General features: G+C 44.1%; 1 protein-coding gene and 1 non-coding gene across 3 annotated transcripts in view; one reads left to right on the top strand and one right to left on the bottom strand.

Annotated features, from left to right (window-relative positions):
- The window catches only part of TICRR (TOPBP1 interacting checkpoint and replication regulator), a 45,766-nt gene extending 41,752 nt beyond the window's left edge, over window positions 1–4,014 (bottom strand). For both annotated transcript variants that reach the window (XM_027571382.2, XM_027571383.2), the window contains exon 1: window positions 3,269–4,014. In XM_027571382.2, the coding sequence (XP_027427183.1) occupies window positions 3,269–3,931 (663 nt within the window). In that variant the 5' untranslated portion in view covers window positions 3,932–4,014. The remainder of the gene's footprint in view (window positions 1–3,268) is intronic.
- An 8,917-nt stretch (window positions 4,015–12,931) lies between these two features.
- Window positions 12,932–13,037, top strand: LOC113910645. The gene has a single exon (XR_003516152.1). It is a non-coding gene; the product is annotated as a U6 spliceosomal RNA (small nuclear RNA).
- Window positions 13,038–19,931: the final 6,894 nt, after the last annotated feature.

Genomic DNA, 19,931 nt, shown 5'->3' with positions numbered 1-19,931 from the left:
AATCTTAAAGTTAGGGGTAGAGTAAAACCGCAATAATGTGAAATGTTTAACTCAGCATCACAATATAACATGACAATATTCAAGTAGTATAGGAACATGATGGAAGAGCGTCTACCCCAAAATACAATTATTATGCTGGTTTGCCTACTCCACAGGAGTTAACAATTATAGATCATAAATTGCTATGGAATGTGAGGTCTTCAAAGTCATCTCCAAACTTTTCATATATTCGAGTTCAAAAAGGGGCACGAGAGTACCTAAGGTCACAGCAAGGCAAGAACAGACTAGTCCAAGAACCAAGAACTATCTTGGATAGTGCTTTTAAAATGAGGGTCATGACCCTTTGGTGGACTCGGATGGATCCTTTGATGGATCAATTGGCTCATGATCAGCATCAAAAAAAAAAAAACAGAATAGAAAATATCAGAGCACAACAGAAAATATCTCATGAAGTGAAGATAAACAATACATTGTAAAACTTTTGTTCCAGTTATGCATGCCAGTTTGGAAATTAATCAATTAATTAAAAGTTGCTGTTACCATCCATTTGTCCATGCCTGTGTTCACCACTATGGGGGAGAATAGTAAGCTAGTTCATATACCATAGATCCTGATTAGGATTTTTTGCCAAAGGGAAACAAAAAATTTGTTGAAAATGTTAGATATTCTGGCTAGAGGACAGCTAGGAAAAAAAAAAATCTGCTTATCAACTGAAAGGTAAAGCTTCAATAAGAGTTGAAAAAGACATTAACTTTTGATGAGAATATACATACATGATTAAAAAACATTAACAATCACTATATAGAGTATGGTCACATTTTTCATTTTTATGCATATTACAGATTAAGTGAGAGACAAATCTTAGTGATAAGTTTCAAATTTGGAGATTTATAAATGTCCACAAGACTATAAATTCAGAGGCACCTGGTTGGCTCGGTCAGTAGAACATGGGACTCTTGATGTCGGGGTTAAGTTCGAGCCCCACGCTGGGTGTAGAGATTACTTAAAAAAAAAAACAAAACAAAACTTTTATCTCCAAGACAGCAGGAACTACATCTGTCCGATTCACTAATGGTACATCCAGCACCCAGCAGATATGTAATTAATGTGGCTGAATAAATCAGGTATAAAGTCGAAAGCATGCCAGTGGTCTCCTATGCTCCCTTCTATCCTGCAAGAGTTCTGTGCTTGGATCCCTCTCACCCCAGTCTGTGAGTCCAGGTTCTAATTTCTTCCAGTTCTGTTTCCCAGACTGTGAGCTCCACAAGATAGGACCTGGATTTTCTCTCCTTCCCTTCTCTCTACCCCTGTAGTGAGAGCTCTCCAAGCACTAACCTAAAGCTCCCTTTTGTCTCCTCAGTGTGGCTGGGCAGAGGCTTTCTGAATAGGAAAAGATGGCTCTTCACCAGAAAAAAAATTCCAGAAAAGCTTGTTTGATGGGCATTTTCTTAGGGTAAACAACATAGCAGATGTGAGAAGGGAAGCCTCAGAGAAGACCCACCCCCTCAGATGGTGGAATGTCAGAACTGGAAGAGATCTTTGAGAAGTTACTGTCAATCTACTTATTGTAATGCTATTCCAAAAAAAGAAAAGGCAGAAGAATCTGCAAGCCCCATCTGCCAAGATTTCTTTCCAGCCAGTATTTGATATAATTCCAGAATAAAGTCTTTGGTGTGATTTGGTATCAGTTACCCCAAATCAAGCAGTTATGTGTTGTGTACCATGTCCAACACTTGATTTGATGCCTTAACAAATTTTAAGTTCTAGGATTCCATTTTCTCCACCAAACGTTCACAATCCCCTTAAACACCTTTGTTCTTTCCTTTTCTTTGACAAGCCACCGCTGCCTTATTTTACATTTACCATTTACCATTTCTGGGCTTTGAATGTGAAAGCATGTTGGAAATTTTAACAAGGTATATCATTTTTTAAGTACCTGCTCATTTTCCATTTGTAATCTTGCAATTTAACCCACTCCTAGTTTAGTCACATGTGTTCCCAATAAGTGGAATCACATCTTTTACCTGGTTAAGCCACTGCTCATCAATTAGAAGAAAATCCGCACTTTTACTGCCTAGGTCCTATAGACATGTGCTTTCTGAAACAAACTAAGCTCCTTTCCAGTTCAAATCTTTATACCTGCTCTTTTCTGGAATGTTCTTTCCCAACCTTCCTGTTCCTCCTCCTTCACCTCCTCTGCTCATAAAGCTCCCCCACCCCACCCTTCAACGTCCTCTTGCTCACCTGTTTATTCATTTCTGTTTAATGTGGGTGGCTTCCTCACTAGAAGGTAAACCACCTCAGCTGACCACCACGCCCTCCGCAACTTTAACAGTATAGTAGGCAGTTGGTGCAATGGCTTCTCAATGACTATTTGTTAATTAAATGAAGGTGACAGGAGGAAAATGGTGAGGGTAAAAATACATACTTATTGGGTGCCTGGGCAGCTCAATCTCGGCCTTTGGCTCAGGTCATGATCCCAGGGTCCTGGCATTGAGCCCCCGCATTGGGCTCCCTGCTCAGCGGGGAGTCTGCTTCTCCCTCCGCCCCTTCCCCCACCCGTTCTCTCTCTCTCAAATAAATAAAATCTTAAAAAAAAATACATACTTATCTCGGGGTACTTAACAGGAGCAGGGGCCCCCCTGCCTCAACAAAATTCCAAATGAGCCATTTACAACTGTAAGCTTTAGTCAACAACTATTTACTGAACTCGTACAATGTTCAATACGCATCTGCAGGGGATACAAAGGTGCGTGTGTGCCTGCCTCTGAGGTATTTTTAGACTAGATGGAAGGTACGAGACTTGCATATGGGAAGATATAATGGGGAAAGGGTAAGTGCCACAAAAGTGCGTGGAAATTCAGAAGCTGAGACTAAGTAGTTGCCACGGGGCAAGGCGTTAGCAGTTTGGACTGGCACAGAAGAGTGAGCACTGGCATTCGGCGTGACCGATGAGACAGAACGCGGGGTCGAGATTTGCTGACCGACTGGCCGATGCTTCAATACGCTGGAGTATTCGTCGTGTGTAGGAAACACAGAACCTGGGAAGGCAGGTAAGGGCCCTAAACGCTTACCTTAGTATGTACCAAGGACCTACCTATTGTCCCAGTTTATGACCACAGGACTTCCCTTCTGAAGGGACACAGGCTAGTCGTGCTAGTCTGGTTCTGAGTCTCCCAGCTGCTCTGCAGACGCTTCCAGGTTCCGGTCAGGTTCCGGTCAACCAGCAGGACACCGTGCGCCAAGCCCGAGTTTACATCGAACTTACCTTCGGCCACTCGGTGGTATCCAGCCAGTACAAGGTGATTTTTCGGGCGATCATAACTTCCTGGACTCTCCTGGGCAGCAGCTTCTCCATCACCTGCTTAGGGGGAGGCGGCAGGCGCTGAGCCTGGGCCTCGCTGCCGGACACGAACTGCAGCAGCTCCCTCTGCGAATGCGGACAGGGGGCCAGCAGGAAGACCGCGTTCGCGAAGCCCCCGAGCGCGGTCTCGGCCTCCTTGGCCTCGCCCTCCACGTCCAGCAGTCTCCTCCCGCTGCTGCGCAGGATCGGCTTCGTGGGCGACGTGATCTCGGGCCGGTCCCACTGGTAGTCCAGCAGCGTCTCCATCAGGGCGCTGTGCGTGTGGCTGGCCCTGGGCGCCGGGCCCGGCAGGTGGGCGCCGTGGGCGACGTCCCCGAGCCTGGCGTCCAGCTCCTCCTCGAAGTCCTCCCAGGAGCGGGCCCCCAGTTCGCGGAAGTCAGACACCCGGGACGGCCGGCTCCGCGCCCCCTCAGAGTCAAAGAACTTGAAGGCCCAGCGGACCCTGGCCAGGCCGAATCGGCAACTCAGGTAGGTGAGGAGGCGCAGGGCGGCCCGCCGGACCGGGCTCCGGCCAGTGGCACCGCCCGCGGTGTCCAGCAGCAGCATAACGTTGTGACAGCAGGCCATGTCGGCCGCGCCGCCTCCCCGTGGCTCCGGCAGGGGCCCGCGCGGCTCTCTTCTCGGCCCGAGCTTCAGAGAACCTGCGCCATTCACCGCTTCCCTCAGGAGCCCTGGTGGAAAAGCTCCCGCGCTCTCCAAGTGCTCCTGCCATTGGCGGAGTCAGCCCCCAAAGTCAGCTCCCATTGGTCACTTGCCTTACGTAACTTACGGGAGTAACTTCCATCCTTGGCGCTGATTGGAAGGACGACGGAAAAGCTCTCTGTCTGATTGGTGGAGGGCGTGGCTGTGAGCGGGGCACCGTGTTCCGGGAGAAACTTAACATTCATTGGCTTGGGCCTTCGTTTTAAAATTTAAAGAGGTTGCGCTTCGGGGGCGTGTCCTTAAGGTTCCCTTTTGGGCTGCAGGGCGGCGTTTGGGCGATTGTGCGCAGGCGTAGGTGCGGACTGCTGGGAGGACTTTGCAAACTTGGTACAGGGAGGGAATTGGAGATGGTCTGAATCAAACTGGGATGAAGCCACCCTCGAATCCGATGATGAAGACTTTCGTTTTCTGTAATTTAAGAAAAAATTATTAACAATTTAAAGTTCACTTCCTTTGCCCCAACAATTTGAAGGAGTTTCTCTGAAGAATAAAAGACGTTTGTACATCATAGAGTTACCTGGCTTGAGAAAGATTGGAAAACAGCTCAAGTGCGAATGACTAAAGTATAGTACACCCTAATGGGAAGGAACATCATGTAGCTTATTATACGTAACAATAGTTGAAAAAAGTCCTGCGAAACAGAGAGAACCCCCGATTTTCTATCTATGTGTATATTTTTAAACTGTTAAAACTGTACGGAAAGTTGTCTGTGATGGTGATGACATGATGCTGATTTTTTTAAAAAAGGATATATAGTACACTTTTCTAAATTTTCTATAATTCTGTATTTCCTTGTTTCATAGTGGGGGGGGATACACTTAATGAATAAAAAGTATTTCCTGTTGCAAATAGAAGAGGCCAGGTTTCCAAAAGGGCAAGAAGGTAAAGGGAATGTTCACGGTAGAGGCTGACGACAAAGGGGGAGTTAGTTTGTTTATGGTATACTGTAGGAAGGTCAAGGAAAGGGGGAATCGTGGGTCAATCAACCCTTAGGGGTTGGATATACAGAGCTGTCAGGGGTTAAAATCCAGATGAGGAGGATGACATTGGGAGGCTTAGTAAAAGCTGCGGGTTCAGTTCAGGACTCCGTCTGTCTGCAGGGTCTGCAGTGAAACCTGTTTCATTCTTGATATTGGTAATTTGTATTCTCTTTTTTAATATCAGTCTTACTAGAGGTTTATCAGTTTTATTGATCTTTTCAAAGAATGAGCTCATTTCATTGATTTTTTTTTCTGTTTTCAATTTCATTGATTTCTGCTCTTTATTTTCCTCTTCCTTCGTTTTGCTTTAGGTTCATTTTGCTCTTCTTTTTCTAGATTCCTTAAGTGAGAACATAGATTATTTAGGTGAGCGTTTTCCTCTTTCCTAAGGTATGCATTTAGTGCCATAAATTTTCTTAGCACATCTGTGTCCCATAAATTTGGACACCTTGTATTTTTTTCCACTTATATCCGTGTATTCTTTAATTTCTCTTGACAATTCCTCTTTGACCCATGGATTAATTAGAGGTGTGTTGTTTAGTTGCCAATTGTTTGCAGATTCCCTGTTATCTATTTTTGATTTCTGGTTTGATTTTATTGATTGGTGGACACATTCTGTACGATTTCAATTCTTTTAAATTTGTTGAGGTTATTTTACGGCCCAGGATATGGTCAATCTTCATATATGCTCCTTGAGTATTTGAAAACAATGTATATGCTGCCATTGTTGAGTGGAGTGTTCTATAAATACCAATTAGATACTGTTGGTTAGTGGTGTTTTTGAGTTCTTCTGTATCTGTGCTTTCTGTCTAGTTGTTCTATCAGTTGTTGAGAGAGAGATGTTGAAGTCTTCAACTCTAATTGCGTATAAGTCTATTTCTTTCAGTTCTATCATTATTTTGCTTTATATATTTTGCATCTCTGTTTGATGCATACACATTTAGAATTGCTATGTCTTCTTAGTAGATTGGCCCTTCTATCATTATGTACTATCCCTCTCTGTAACTGGTGATTTTCTTTGCTCTAAAACACTTTGTCTGATATTAATATAGCTCGCTTGCTTTGATTAGTGTTTGCACAGTATATCTGGTTTCATTCTTTTTCTGTCAACCTATCTATATCATTGTTTGAAGTGATTTTTTTTTTTAAGATTTTATTTATTTATTTGACAGAGAGAGACACAGTGAGAGAGGGAACACAAGCAGGGGGAGTGAGAGAGGGAGAAGCAGGCTTCCCGCTGAGCAGGGAGCCAGATGCGGGGCTCAATCCCAGGACCCTGGGATCATGACCTGAGCCGAAGGAAGATGCTTAACGACCGAGCCACTCAGGCACCCCTGAAGTGAGTTTCTTTACATGACATATAATTGAGTCATTTTAAAAAATCTGTTCTGCCAGTCTCTATCTCTTAATTGATGTATTTAGACTATGTGTAATATATTATTATTAGGGCTTATGTCTGCCATTTTATTTTTTTGTCTTTGGTGTTTTTTTTTTTTTTTTTTTGGTTTTCTGTTTTCCCCCTGCTTCCCTCAGGGAACACTTTTTTTTTTAAAGATTTTATTTATTTATTTGAGAGAGAATGAGAGCAAGAGAGATCACAGAGGGAGAGGGAGAAACAGACTTGCCTCTGAGCAAGGAACCTGACACGGGGCTCAATTCCAGGACCCTGAGATCATGGCCTGAGCAGAAGGCAGATGCTTAACTGAGTGAGTCACGCACGGGCCCCAATTGAACATTTTTTAAATTTAATTTTGATTTATCAATTTTGTTTGTTAGTGTTTTTCTTTGTCTAGATTTTTTAGTGTTTTGTTTGAGTATTACAATATGTACATATAACTTACCACAGTTTGGTGAAGTGTAGTTGTAGTAAAGTATGGAAATATTACCTCCTTTTGAGTCCCTTACCCTCCCTCACTTAAAATTGTCTTAACTATTTCCTTTACAAATATTGATAACCACATTAGTTATCATCTTTGCCTTAACCATCAAACTTATAAAACTTGAGAAGGAAAGCTTATTGTATTTACCCATACTTTTCCTCTTTCCATTCTTCCTTTCTTCCTGATGTTCTCAGATTCCTTCTTTTATCATTTTTTTCTGTTTTACCACTTCCATTAGCCGTTCTTTTAGGGTAAGTCTGCTTGCAGTAAATGCCTTAATTTTCCTTCATCTGAGAATGTCTTTATTTTCCCTTTATTCCTGAAGGACGTTCACGGGTTATAGAATCCTGGGTTGACAGTTCTTTTTGTTTGTTTTTTCCCATCACTTGAAAAATGTGGGGCTGCTTCCCCCTGGCACTCTGTGGCTTCCTCCGCTGATGCTGCAGGTAGAGGAGCCGCGTTATTGGGGGGGGCAGTCCTTTGGGAGTCGAGGTTCCCTAAGGGACCTCCGCTGATATGCAGGAGTTGGGTCTCATTACCATCAGGTGGGGATAAAAGTCCCAGCTCCCCACTTCACCTCTGATACCACCTGGCAGGAGAAGGCACTGCCTCATTATGCCTGGCTCGGGGGGCAAGTGTAGGCTCCTACTCAGTTTTTGCTGATGGGGCTGGGATATTGTTTTTTGGAGTTTGACTGGACTGGCGTGATTATTGTCTACAAGTTTCCTGTCTTGCTTGTCTGCCCCTGTCCTGGTCTTTTGACTAAAGAAAGCAGACTTCTCTTGGGGCTTCTTGTGGTCTGCAGCCACTGATGTATTAGGACACCAGCTTCTCCGGTATCCAGTCAGCTGTAAAAGGGCAAAAGAAAACCCAAAGAACTCACTGCCATGTCGTTCTTTGCATCTCAAGGTTGCTAGCAAGTCGGCCTCTTCTCTCAACCTCAAAGAGTCTTTTCATGTCTGTTTACATACAATGGCCAGGGGTTTTAGCTTTACTTACTGGGAAAAATAGGAGTAAATATGTCTACCCCATTTTGTCTGGAACCAGAAGTCAGGAGTCTTTTTTATTATAACTTACCACATTACACTCTATTCCAGCTCTTTAAGAGTTCACTTTACTTTTTTTTTTAAGATTTTATTTATGTATTTGAGAGAGAGAGAGAGAGAGAGAGCATGAGCAGGGGGAGGGGCAGAGAGAGAAGCAGACTCCCTGCTGAGCAGCGAGGGCAACTCGCAACTCAGGGCTGGATCCCAGGACTCTGAGATCATGACCTAAGCCGAAGGCAGACCCTTAACCGACTGAGCCACCCAGGTGGCCCAAGATTTCGCTTTACTTTATAAACTGTGAATTGTTAGAGGGAAAGAACTGTGTTTTATTTGTCTATGTATCCCTAGTGCCTAGCAGAGTAGCGATACATTATTTTTGTAATTGAAATGTAGTATGTTATCTGGGCGCCTGGGTGGCTCAGTTGGTTAAGCGACTGCCTTCGGCTCAGGTCATGATCCTGGAGTCCCGGAATCGAGTCCCGCATCGGACTCTGTGCTCAGCAGGGAGTCTGTTTCTCCCTCGGACCCTCCCCCCCTCTCATGCTCTCTATCTCATTCTCTCTCTCAAATAAATAAATAAAATCTTAAAAAAAAAAAGAAATGTAGTATGTTATCAAGCATTTCCCAGGTTAAGAATTTGTGCAGATACAGCTATATTACCACCAGAGGGCAGTAGCAGCAACCCTTCACTAGGGGCTCCCAAGCCTATATGCCCCACAGCAGAACGAACGCTTTCCCCAGAACTGCTTGTCCTTTTTTTGGGTGAGAAAAGCTGAAGTCTGGGAACTTATTGTAATTGGGCCTCTCAGGGATAAAAAAGGACCTTGGGGTGGCTGACAAGGCTGCACCTGGATCACGTGGGTTCCATTCTTTTGGGTTACGATGTGTTCTCTGTTCCCATAAAGGGAGGGAAAGTCACTCACATATATCTAGCATCTAGAGGGCAGTCATGATTCTGGGCACTCCTCACAGTAATCCTACAAGGCAGGCATTATTTCCTCCCTTTTACTGACGAAACTGAGGCTCAGAGGGTCTCTCACAGCTAGTAAGAGGGAGCACTGAAACTCTTACACTGCTTCCCCCCAGGAGATCCAAGGACAGCCTCCTCCCCTGACAGAGTGGCGGCGGGGGGAGAGGGGGAAGGGACCTCACTGGCAATGGAGGGCCAGGTCAGCCCCACATCCAGCAAGCCTCTCAGCCCTGTGTTCTTCATCCTTCTTTAATGGGATGATAGTCAACTTTGCTTTTAAGAGCTGTGTGATCTAGGGACAGGACCAGCAGGGCCCAGTACAAAGTGAAAATGTGGGACCCCTTATTTAAAAAATTAAAAATTTCAAAACAGGGGTGCCTGGGTGGCTCAGATGGTTAAGCATCTGTCTTCGGCTCGGATCATGATCTCCAGGTCCTGGGATCAAGCCCCACATTGGGCTTCCGGCTCAACGGGGAGTCTTGCTTCTCCCTCTCCCTCTGCCACTCCCCCTGCTCATGCTCTTTCTATCTCTCTGTCTCAAATGAATAAATAAAATCTTTAAACAAAACAAAACAAAAACTTAAAAACAGCAACAGCAGAGCATTAAACCAAGCATGGGGCCCTTCTAAATGTGAGGGGCCTGTGTGACCATACAAGGCACATGTCCATGAAGCCAGCTTTGTCTAGAGCAATAATAGAAATAATGAAATAATAATAGCTTCCCTCTTTAGCACAACTAATCTGCACTATATTCTTTCACTTTAAATCTTTTGTTTCTTTCAGTCTTTCTGGGGTTTTCTCCCCCTGTGTGTGGGTTTTGTTTGTTTTTTCAGAGAGAGAGAGAGAGAATCTTAAGCAGGCTCCATGCCCAGTGTGTGAGCCTGACGCAGGGCCTGATCCCACAACTCTAAGATGATGACCTGAGCTGAAATCAGGACAACTGAGCCACCCAGGCACCCCTCCCCCTGTGTGTTTTTATCTCTACAATGAGGAGGTTGGACTAAACCAGAAGTTCTTAACCCTGGTTACACATTAGAAGCACTTGAGGACTTGAAAAAACTATCCAAAGCTGGCCCTAGCCCCGCAAAGATTCTAGCTGAACTAGGTGGCGGTGGGACTGGGACATATCACTAAACTCCCCCCCAGTTCTGAGACTCTGATTCCTACTTGAGGGTGATGATGACAAAAATGTCCTTCCCCTCCTTTGAAAAAGCAGCAGAGGTATCTGGACCACTCTAGCTCCCATTGGGCAGGGAGCCTTGAGATCTCAGGTCTGGGAATTTTTACTGGCAATGACACGAAGAGTATGTGTCCTTGGTGGGTCTGGATAAGGGGTGGGTCTTCTGAGGAATTTGTTTCTCAGCCACAGCAGTCGTTTGCTCAACTCTCCATTCTGCTCAGGGTCCCGGTGCTCCAGTGTTCCCTGGGGGTCTCGGGGCACGCCGTCAATTTGTGGCGGGTATTCCTGGGCGTGAAGGAAAAACAGTGGCTTTCCCGAGCCTTCTGGGAACTGCCAGCTTGCCTAACTTCCTTGACAGAGCCAGAGCAATGTGCGTAAAGCTGTGAGGGAGAAGAAAGCAGAAAGGAAAATGTTTATCACACATTTTCTGAGTGCCTGGCATTGCACTAGGAACACTCACATTTAATCTTCCCAAACCCTTCTGGGTATTTTTTTAAAATCTCCATTTTAACAGTCCAGAAAAGCTAAGTAAGTTGCGGGATGTCCCACAGCTCACTGAGTGGTCCCTCTACTTACTGGAGGGGGAGGGCTGTGGTTCAGAGATATGGTGGAGTGGGGTGAAGGCTGGGTGGTGCTTGCTTCACCCCTGCCCTGTCATCTCTCTGACCCCTGCTGGCCAAAGGCCTGGGACCCCAATCTCTTGGTCAAGCCCCACCTCTACTCTCACCCCAGCAGTGCTCCCTGGGAAACTGGGTCTGAGGGCCAGTATGCTCCCAGAGTCTGTGGGACTGGCCCTCTTTTCTGGCTGAGAAAGCCAAGCTGTGGCCGGAGCCAGTGAGGCATGGTCTAGGCCTGCCTTATCAGGCCTGCACAGAGCTCAGAAACCCTTCACCCTGGGTCCTGTGGAAATGGTTTGGAACACTGGGTCCATTCACTGATGTGAGAACCCAAGGATGAAAGGAAAGTCCCCTGGGAAGGCAGCCCAGGCTCCTCACAGAAGCCCCTCAGGAGATGGGGCTAATGCAGTGATCCTGGAGCCACTGAGCAGGCTGAAACTCCTTCTAGAATCAAACTCCTTCTCTGAAGTCAGTTATACTGCCCAGAACCTGAATCTGCCACACAGATTGGGGTAGTTCTGTGAGAATGATCATCAGCCTCAGGCTCTGCTCAAGGGGGGTTAGCCTCACCTTTGAGGAAGGGTCTCAAATTCCCCTCCCTACACTTGAAGGGGCTTGTAGAGGCTCAGGAAAGCTGTGGGGTCCTGGTGGAAGGGTGGTAAGGGAGGAAACCCTAGACAATTTAGGGGGGTGGGCAGGACTGCAATCTCCCTAATGGATTCATGGCCAGACCAGAGGGGAAGGCTGAAGCTGATCTGGAGGCCCCACCCCCTAGGAATCCACCCACACCCCTTCAGGAGGGGGACCTACAGTTTCAGAGCCCTGGGTTGGGCTGAGCCAGTGAGGCCTGGACCCACTAATAAGTGCCATGATGAAATATTTCTATCACATTGTGACTCTCAGGACTGCCAAGTGGCTCAAAAGTGGAGGACTGGGGAATATTCTTTTAGTTCATTCTTTAAAAGCAAAGGTCAGATGAAAAATATTTTGTAAGATGAACTGTGATATGGGATGAGAGACAGTCCAGGAGATGGATGAGGGTGATACTTGCACAACAGTGTGAATATACTTACTTAATGCTGCCAAACTGTTCACTTTAAAATTGTTAAAACAGGGGGTGCCTGGGTGGCTCAGTCGTTAAGCGCCTGCCTTCAGCTCGGGTCATGATCCCAGAGTCCTGGGATTGAGCCCCGCATCGGGCTCCCTGCTCAGCGGGAAAACTGCTTCTCCCTCTCCCGCTCCCCCTGCTTGTGTTCCTTCTCTTGCTGTGTCTCTCTCTGTCAAATAAATAAAATCTTTTTAAAAAATTGTTAAAACAGGGGGCGCCTGGGTGGCTCAGTCGTTAAGCGTCTGCCTTCGGCTCAGGTCATGATCCCAGGATCCTGGGATCGAGTCCCGCATCGGGCTCCCTGCTCTATGGGAGGCCTGCTTCTCTCTCTCCCACTCCCCCAGCTTGTGTTCCTGCTCTTGCTGTGTCTCTCTCTGTCAGATAAATAAATAAAATCTTTAAAAAAAAAAAATAAAAAATAAAAAAAATAAATAAAAAATTGTTAAAACAGTAAATTTTATGATATGCGTATTTCACTACAACTAAAAAAAGAGGAATGTGAAACTGTGGTTAGCTTAGGAAGTATGTCAAGTTAACCTCCTCTGAGGCTGAAGAGAGGATTCATGTGCTCCAAGAGTGCGTGCAGGCTGTGGCCACGCAACTTTTGAAGAAGGTATTGTCTTCTCCTCAAGGCTCACAGTGACCCACCCAAGGGGTTAGAAATAGATTTTGAAGAGCCTGACAGATGTGCCCCTCTTCTCACTCTTTCTGGCTATCCTTGGGTCAATGAGACAGGATTTTCTTTCTCCAGTAATATTTGGGGATGAATGTGAGGAATGAGCCAATAGATCGGGTCCTGGCTCAGGAAGCATGTTTTGCCACCATGTTTTAGGACTGATAAACCATTTTACAAAATCACAGCTGGCGTAATTATGTGGAGTTTGTAGTGGAGAATGTAAGCATCCAACCTCAGAGAGCCAGATAATGACCCAGAGGAGAAGACACTTTGGGCAGAGATCCCAAAATGCTCCCTGTAGGGGTCCATAGTGGTATGCTAGGAGCACAAGGAGCCCCAGGAAAGAAGGGACTTCCTTGCCTGGAGTGTATCTTAAAACTCCTGTATCACAGGAGTGGACCATATTATGTTTTTATACTTTGGCAACCCATATACTGAAACAGGAGTGATAAAGAAGATTAACTTGGTCCCTGCACAAGGATGACATCAAATTTGTGAAGCATTCCATATTTTTTAGTAGTAGATAGTTGAAAAGTAAAATTAAAAAAACAATCCAATCTGGGGGTGCCTGGGTGGCTCAGTCGGTTAAGCATCTAACTCTTGATTTTGGCTCAGGTCATGGTCTCAGGGTTTTGAGATTGAGCTCTGCATCAGGCTCCACCCCCAGTGTGCTTAAGATTCTCTCCCTCTACCTCTCCCCTCCCTTAAAAAAATAATCCAATTTACAATAAAAAAAAAAACAGAAAATACTTAAGAATAAATTTAACAAAAGATGTGCAAAATTTACACACTAAAAACTATAAAACATTCCTGAGGGAAATTTTTAAAGGATCTAAACACATGGAGAGATATACCATGTTCATGGATTAGAAGACTCAATACTGTTAATTCTCCTCAATTGATTTACAGATCTCATAAATCATAATCTCCATAGGCTTATAGAATTATAAAAATTGACATGCTGATTCTAAAATTAATGCAGAAATGCAAAGGACATAGAATATCCAAAGCAATCTTTTTTTTTTAAAGATTTTATTTATTTATTTGACAGAGAGCGACACAGCGAGAGAGGGAACACAAGCAAGGGGAATGGGAGAGGGAGAAGTGGGCTTCCCACTGAGCAGGGAGCCCGATGCAGGGCTCAATCCCAGGACCCTGGGATCATGACCCAAGCCAAAGGCAGACGCTTAACGACTGAGCCACCCAGGTGTCCCCAAAGCAATCTTGAAAAGAAGTTAGAAGACTTACATTACGTTACTTCAAGACTAAATATAAAACTACACTAATCAGCATAGCATGGTACCATTATAAGGATCAACCAATAAATCAAGGGGCAGAACAGAGAACCAAAAATAGACTTACACTTATTTAGTTATTTGGTGTTTGACAATGGTACCAAAGCAACCCAAGGGAGAGAGAAAAATCTTTTCAATAAATGGGGGCTGGAATAACTGGATATCCAAATTAAAAAAAAAAGAGCCTTAACTCCTATTTCACACCATACACAAAAAGTAACTCAAGACAGAGCACAGATGCAAAATAAAAGCTAAAACCATAAAGCTCTTAAAAGAAAACCAAGGAGAATACCTTTGTGGCTTGAGAGTAGCAAATGTTTCTTAGGAAAGTAATAGCCATGAGTTAAAAAACTGATAAATAAGACTCTAACAATAACATAAGCTCATCAAAGACATTGTTTAAAAATCAAATAGGCAAGGGGTGCCTGACTGGCTCAGTCGGTAGAGCATGTAACTCTTCATCTCAGGGTTGTGAGTTTGAGCCCCATATGTGTGTAGAGATTACTTTAAAAAAAAGAAAATCTTAAAAAAAAAAAAAACAGGTTAGCTATAGACTGGGGTCAAATTTTGCAAAATATATCTGAAAAGAACTGATATCCAAGATATATAAAGAATGTCTACAACTCAATAATAAAAAGACAAACAACCCCAGTGAAAAATTGGCAAAAGATCTGAACAGATGTGGGGTGCCTGGGTGGCTCAAATAAAAAAAAAAAACAAAACACTTTTTTTTTTAACAGATTTTATTTATTTGTCAGAGAGAGAGAGAACAGGGGGAGCAGCAGGCAGAGGGAGAATCAGGCAAGCAGCCTGATTCAGGGCTCGATCCCAGGACCCCGGGACCATGACCTGAGATGAAGGCAGACACTTAAGGACTGAGCCATCCAGGCGCCCCTAAATAAATAATATCTTTTTTTATTAAAGATTTTATTTATTTATTTGACAGAGAGATAGAGAGAGAGAGAGCACAAGTAGGCAGAGAGGCAGGCAGAGGGAGAGGGAGAAGCAGACTTTCCACTGAGCAGGGAGCCCGACATGGGGCTCGATCCCAGCACCCTGGGATCATGACCTGAGCCAAAGGCAGCCGCTTAACAGACTGAGCCACCCAGGCGCCCCTAAATAAATAAGATCTTTAAAAAAATTGAACAGGGGCACCTGGGTGGCTCAGTTGGTTAAGCAACTGCCTTCGGCTCAGGTCATGATCCTGGAGTCCCGGGATCGAGTCCCACGTCGGGCTCCCTGCTTAGCAGGGAGTCTGCTTCTCCCTCTGACCCTCCCCCCTCTTGTGCTCTCTCTCTCATTCTCTCTCAAATAAAATCTTAAAAAAAATAAAAATAAATAAAAAATAGGGGTGGGGGGATGGGTTAGCCTGGTAATGGGTATTAAAGAGGGCACATTCTGCGTGGAGCACTGGGTGTTATGCACAAACAATGAATCATGGAACACTACATCAAAAACTAATGATGTAATTTATGGTGATTAACATAACAATAAAAAATTATTTAAAAAAATAAATAAATTGAACAGATGCTCCACAAAAGATGATATATAAATGGATGACAAGCGCACACAAAAGACAATATTATTAATAATCAGGGCGATGCAAATTAAAACAATAAGATACTACTACATACGCAACAAAATGGCTAAAATTTAAATGACTGACCCCCTACCAAAGGCTCATGAGAATAAGGAGCAACCAGAACTCTCATATATTGTTAGTGGGAATGTAAGCTAATACAACCACTTTGGAAAAAGGCAGTTCTTTTAAAACTAATTGTACACCAACCCTATGACCCAGGAATTCCACGTCTAGGTATTGACCTGAGAGAAATGAAATTATGTCCCCAAAAAGACTTACACAGGAATGTTCATAGCAACTTCTTCGTAATAGCCAAAAAGCTGGAAAAAACCCGACATCCATCAATAGGAAAATGGGTAACAGTGCTATATTCATAAAATGGAATATTACTCCAAATAAAAAAAGAACAAATTACTGGTACGTGCAGCAACGTAGGTGACACAAAACCATTATGTTGAGTGAAATAAGCCTTACACAAAAGAGTATGTTCTATATGATTCAATATATATAAAGTTCTAGAACAGGTAAAACTAATCTATGGTGGAAACAATCCAAACAGTGGTGTCCTCTGAGAGGTTGGGGGCAGGTATTGATTGGGAAGGGGCATGAGGAAACATTCTGGGGTGATGGTAGGGTTCTATATCTTGCCAGAGGTTAGGGTGTACAGGTTTATGTATTTTTGTGAAAACTGGGCAAATGCACACTTAAGATTCTGTGTTTCATTGCTTGTAGGTTTCACTTCAAAAAACTATAAACAGGGGCTCCTGGCTGGCTCAGTTGGTAGGACATGCAACTTTTGATCTCAGGGTCATGAGTTCAAGCCCTACACTGGGTATAGAACCTACTTAAAAATTTTTTTTTAACTATAAACAAATAATACCGAGCTCTAGTTAAAGATAAACATACTGAAGTAACTAGGGAGATGTTACTGATGTCTGCAATTTACTTTGAGATGCATAAAAACATAAAATGTATTGATGGATGGATGGAGAGGTAGAGAGAGATATGATAAAGCAAATATAATAAAGTATTAAATTGGGTGATGGGTATAGGAATATTTTCACTGTGAAAATCATTATGTTTGAAAATTTTCATTGAAAAATGTTGAAAAAAGACATGCAGCTATATCATGGATAGCATATAAAATTTATGTGAATTTTATATGATAGAACAGGAATGTTCCAGACAATTCTTGAACATATTCCCTTTATTGGCCTGAAGTGCCCCCTTCTTCTCAACATTTAACCATAGTGATTTTTTTTCCCCTTCCTTTCTCTTGGGAAACAAAAATTCTAGTAAATTGGGTCTGATGGCTCTTGTTCTCTCTGTAACCAGAGATTCGGCTTCTGGCAGTTTTAATTTGCTACTAGAGACTGAAGAGGACGGCCCACTGTGCTTGTCTAAAAGAGATAATCAAGTTATAGTTGACCAGTTAGATGATATCAAGGCCTCTGGAGGACAAATCCTTCAGCATTCGCCAAGTGGAGACACAGCAGGGACCCAAGGCCAGAAGCCCCAGCACCCTGCAACAGGCGCTGTGCAGAAGCTAACTTTGGTTTGGAGCTGGAGGCCATTGGAAAGAGGAAGCCTTTTATCCCAGCCCCTGGGGGGGAGTAAAAGGAAGAGCTGGAGTGGGGTCTGCTGAGCCAGTGCTGGGGAGCTGAGCATCAGGGCATCAGGCCAAGAGGACCCTCCCAGGTCACTATGGTCCCTCCCTGCCTCCTGGCCTGGTGACTTACTCCTGGGTTGGGTGATTGCTCAGTTAACCTGAGAGCCCAGGGACCAGCCTGAGCTGCTCTTGCCAGAACTGGCAGGGCTTGGAGTGGGGATAGGGCTGGCTGGGGAAAGGTGGTCTTCACAGGCAGGGCCAGAGGAGGGAAAAGATGAGGGTGACCTGACTTCTTTCAGCTGAGGGCCGGTGGCAGCCTGCCTGCTCAGCCCGTCCTGCCCATCCCACGCCGCAATGAGTGTGGTAACCATGCGTCATGAAGATGACGGAGAAGGAGAGTGGATGAATAGGGGTGCAATGTCCCCACAGTCACCTACGGGCCTAGAGTCCTTGCATCTGAGCATCTCTGACCTTGTTGGCATGGTAATGGGTCACCCCCATTCTTGTATCTTTCCTGGTTATGTCTATTTTTTGAGTGTCTTTGTGTGTTTATCCTGATTTCTTTTCTAAAAAAAAAAAAAAAAATTATCTCTTGTTAAAAAGAAATATGTACTTATCATAGAAAATTCAGATAAATTAAATAAATTGAAATAATGACCCAAAGGTAACCTCTATTAAGCCTGCGATGTGTTTCCTGACAATGTTTATTTCCCACTGGATATATACCCAATTTAAAAAATGAGATTATAATATGTGTGCTGCTTTGTAGCCTGCCTTTTCCACTTAACAGTGCATCATGGAGGTCTTTCCTGGTCATGAAATACAAGGAAATAATGATCATTTTCACCAGTTGCTTAGCATCCCAATAACACGGATGTGCACTAAGTTGTTTAATCTCCTCTTAGTGGACATTTAGCTTGTTAAAGCATTTTGCTATTATAAACATCCTTGGACTCAAATCTGCCCTGTGATTTTTTTTTGGTATGGAATTATTCTCTTAGATGGAAGGTAGACTGCTTTAAAGTCTTTGTTGACTTTTCTTTTGCTAAATGGAAGGGACATCTGATGTGCTTCCCTGCTCAGAATTCTTTATCCCCCTTCTTCTAATAACAGCCTTTGTTTTTCCTTTAGGGAGGCACACCTCCCCTACCCTCTCTGGCCCTTGCGGGCTGTCAGTCACTCTGAGCCTTTCCTCTAACCAGTCTGAACATGTCACTTGAGGCAACCAGAGTACTCTTCCCCGGGCTGCGTGTTCAGTTCAGAGATGGGTGTAAGATCCAGAGAGAGTTAATCAGAGTATTCCCTGAGACTTTATACAAAGCTTCTGTGAGGGGGGGGGGTCTTTCCCTTTTCGATCAGAAGCCACAAAGATAAAGGCTTGAGGCTCTAGGAGGCCATCTTCCCTGCCATGTAGATTGAGTCTCATCAGAATTAAGCCAACACAGTCAGAGAAACAGTCAAGAAATAGGGAGTCAGAGCCCTGATGACCTTGGTCAAGCCCCTGAATCCAGCTATGCCTGAAGCCATCCCTCCCTAGGTCTTCCCACTTAACTGAGTCAATGAATATCCTTTGTTTGTTTGTTTAAGCTAATTTTGTATGGGTTGCTGCCATTTGTAAGTGAGGGAATCCTGAATAATATTCTATGTTGTCCTCCTGAAAAGTGGTACAAATGCATACTCCAATAGGGACCAAATTTGGGAGCTGACAAGGCAAACCTAGATTATTAGAAAATTATTCCTTAGAATTCTGCATGAAATGAGAATATTCACAGGCTACAGTGAGCGTAGTGGTTAATGGATAGGTGGGTCCTGCACAGATGTTTATTATGTTTAAGAACAAGTAAGGATGCATGGGTGGCTCAGTCTGTTAAGCGTCTGCCTTCGGCTGAGGTCATGATCCCGGGGTCCTGGGATCGAGTCCCGCATCGGTCTCTTTGCTCAGAGAGGAGCCTGCTTCTCCCTCTGCATTTGCCGCCCCCTCTGCCTGTGCTCTGTCTCTCTCTCTCTCTCAAATAAATAAATTTTAAAAATCCTTAAAGAACAAGTAATCAACAAATAAGAACAACAAAACAACAACAAAACAATGAAGAGACATTCGATTGCCTGTGTGCTGTAGCATAAAACGACAGAAACTTAAAAGCTGAGGTGGCAAACTAGCATGCCATAGGCTGTATCCACCCGAGGAACATGGTTTATTTAACTTGTCCGCTGCCTTTAGAATATTTGAAAATGGAACCTGGAACTCTTGCAGAAATGGCTAATGTCAGGGCTGGAGCAGGAACAGTTCCCTTGGGAATGTGAGACATCAAATTGTGCCTGAAAGGAGAAAAGTGACCAAAGACAGCAGAGAGATGTCAAAAAAAAAAACAACAAAAAAACCCCACCGGGGGCGCCTGGGTGGCTCAGCTGGTTAAGCGACTGCCTTTGGCTCAGGTCATGATCCTGGAGTCCTGGGATCGAGTCCCACATCAGGCTCCCTGCTCGGTGGGGAGTCTGCTTCTCCCTCTAACCCTCCCTCCCCTCATGCTCTCTCTCTCATTCTCTCTCTCTCTCAAATAAATAAATAAAATCTTTAAAAAAAAAATAACCCATGGAACCCATCTTGAAGGGCTCCACTGGCCAACGACAGTCCAATTTGAGCATCAGAAAAGAATAAAGACTGTAATTCCTTATACAACATGGAGTACAGAAAAATCCAGCAGTCCATAATGATACTTAAAAAAGGAGAACACATTGTCATGACAGTTGTCCCCCCTTACCTGTGGTTTCAGTCAACTGCAGCCTGGAAGCTGATGATCCTCCTTCTGAAGCATCATCAGAAGGCTAAGTCACTGAGCCTCCGTCATCCATTTCGCTTCATGTCATCACACAGGCGTTTTATCATCTCACATCATCACAAGAAGAATGAGTACTTAACAATAA

Source organism: Zalophus californianus, chromosome 6 (assembly GCF_009762305.2).
Source record: "Zalophus californianus isolate mZalCal1 chromosome 6, mZalCal1.pri.v2, whole genome shotgun sequence".
Classification (NCBI taxonomy): Eukaryota; Metazoa; Chordata; class Mammalia; order Carnivora; family Otariidae; genus Zalophus; species Zalophus californianus.
The sequence above is the reverse complement of the archived record's forward strand: the minus strand, read 5'-3'. Positions and strand labels throughout refer to the sequence as shown.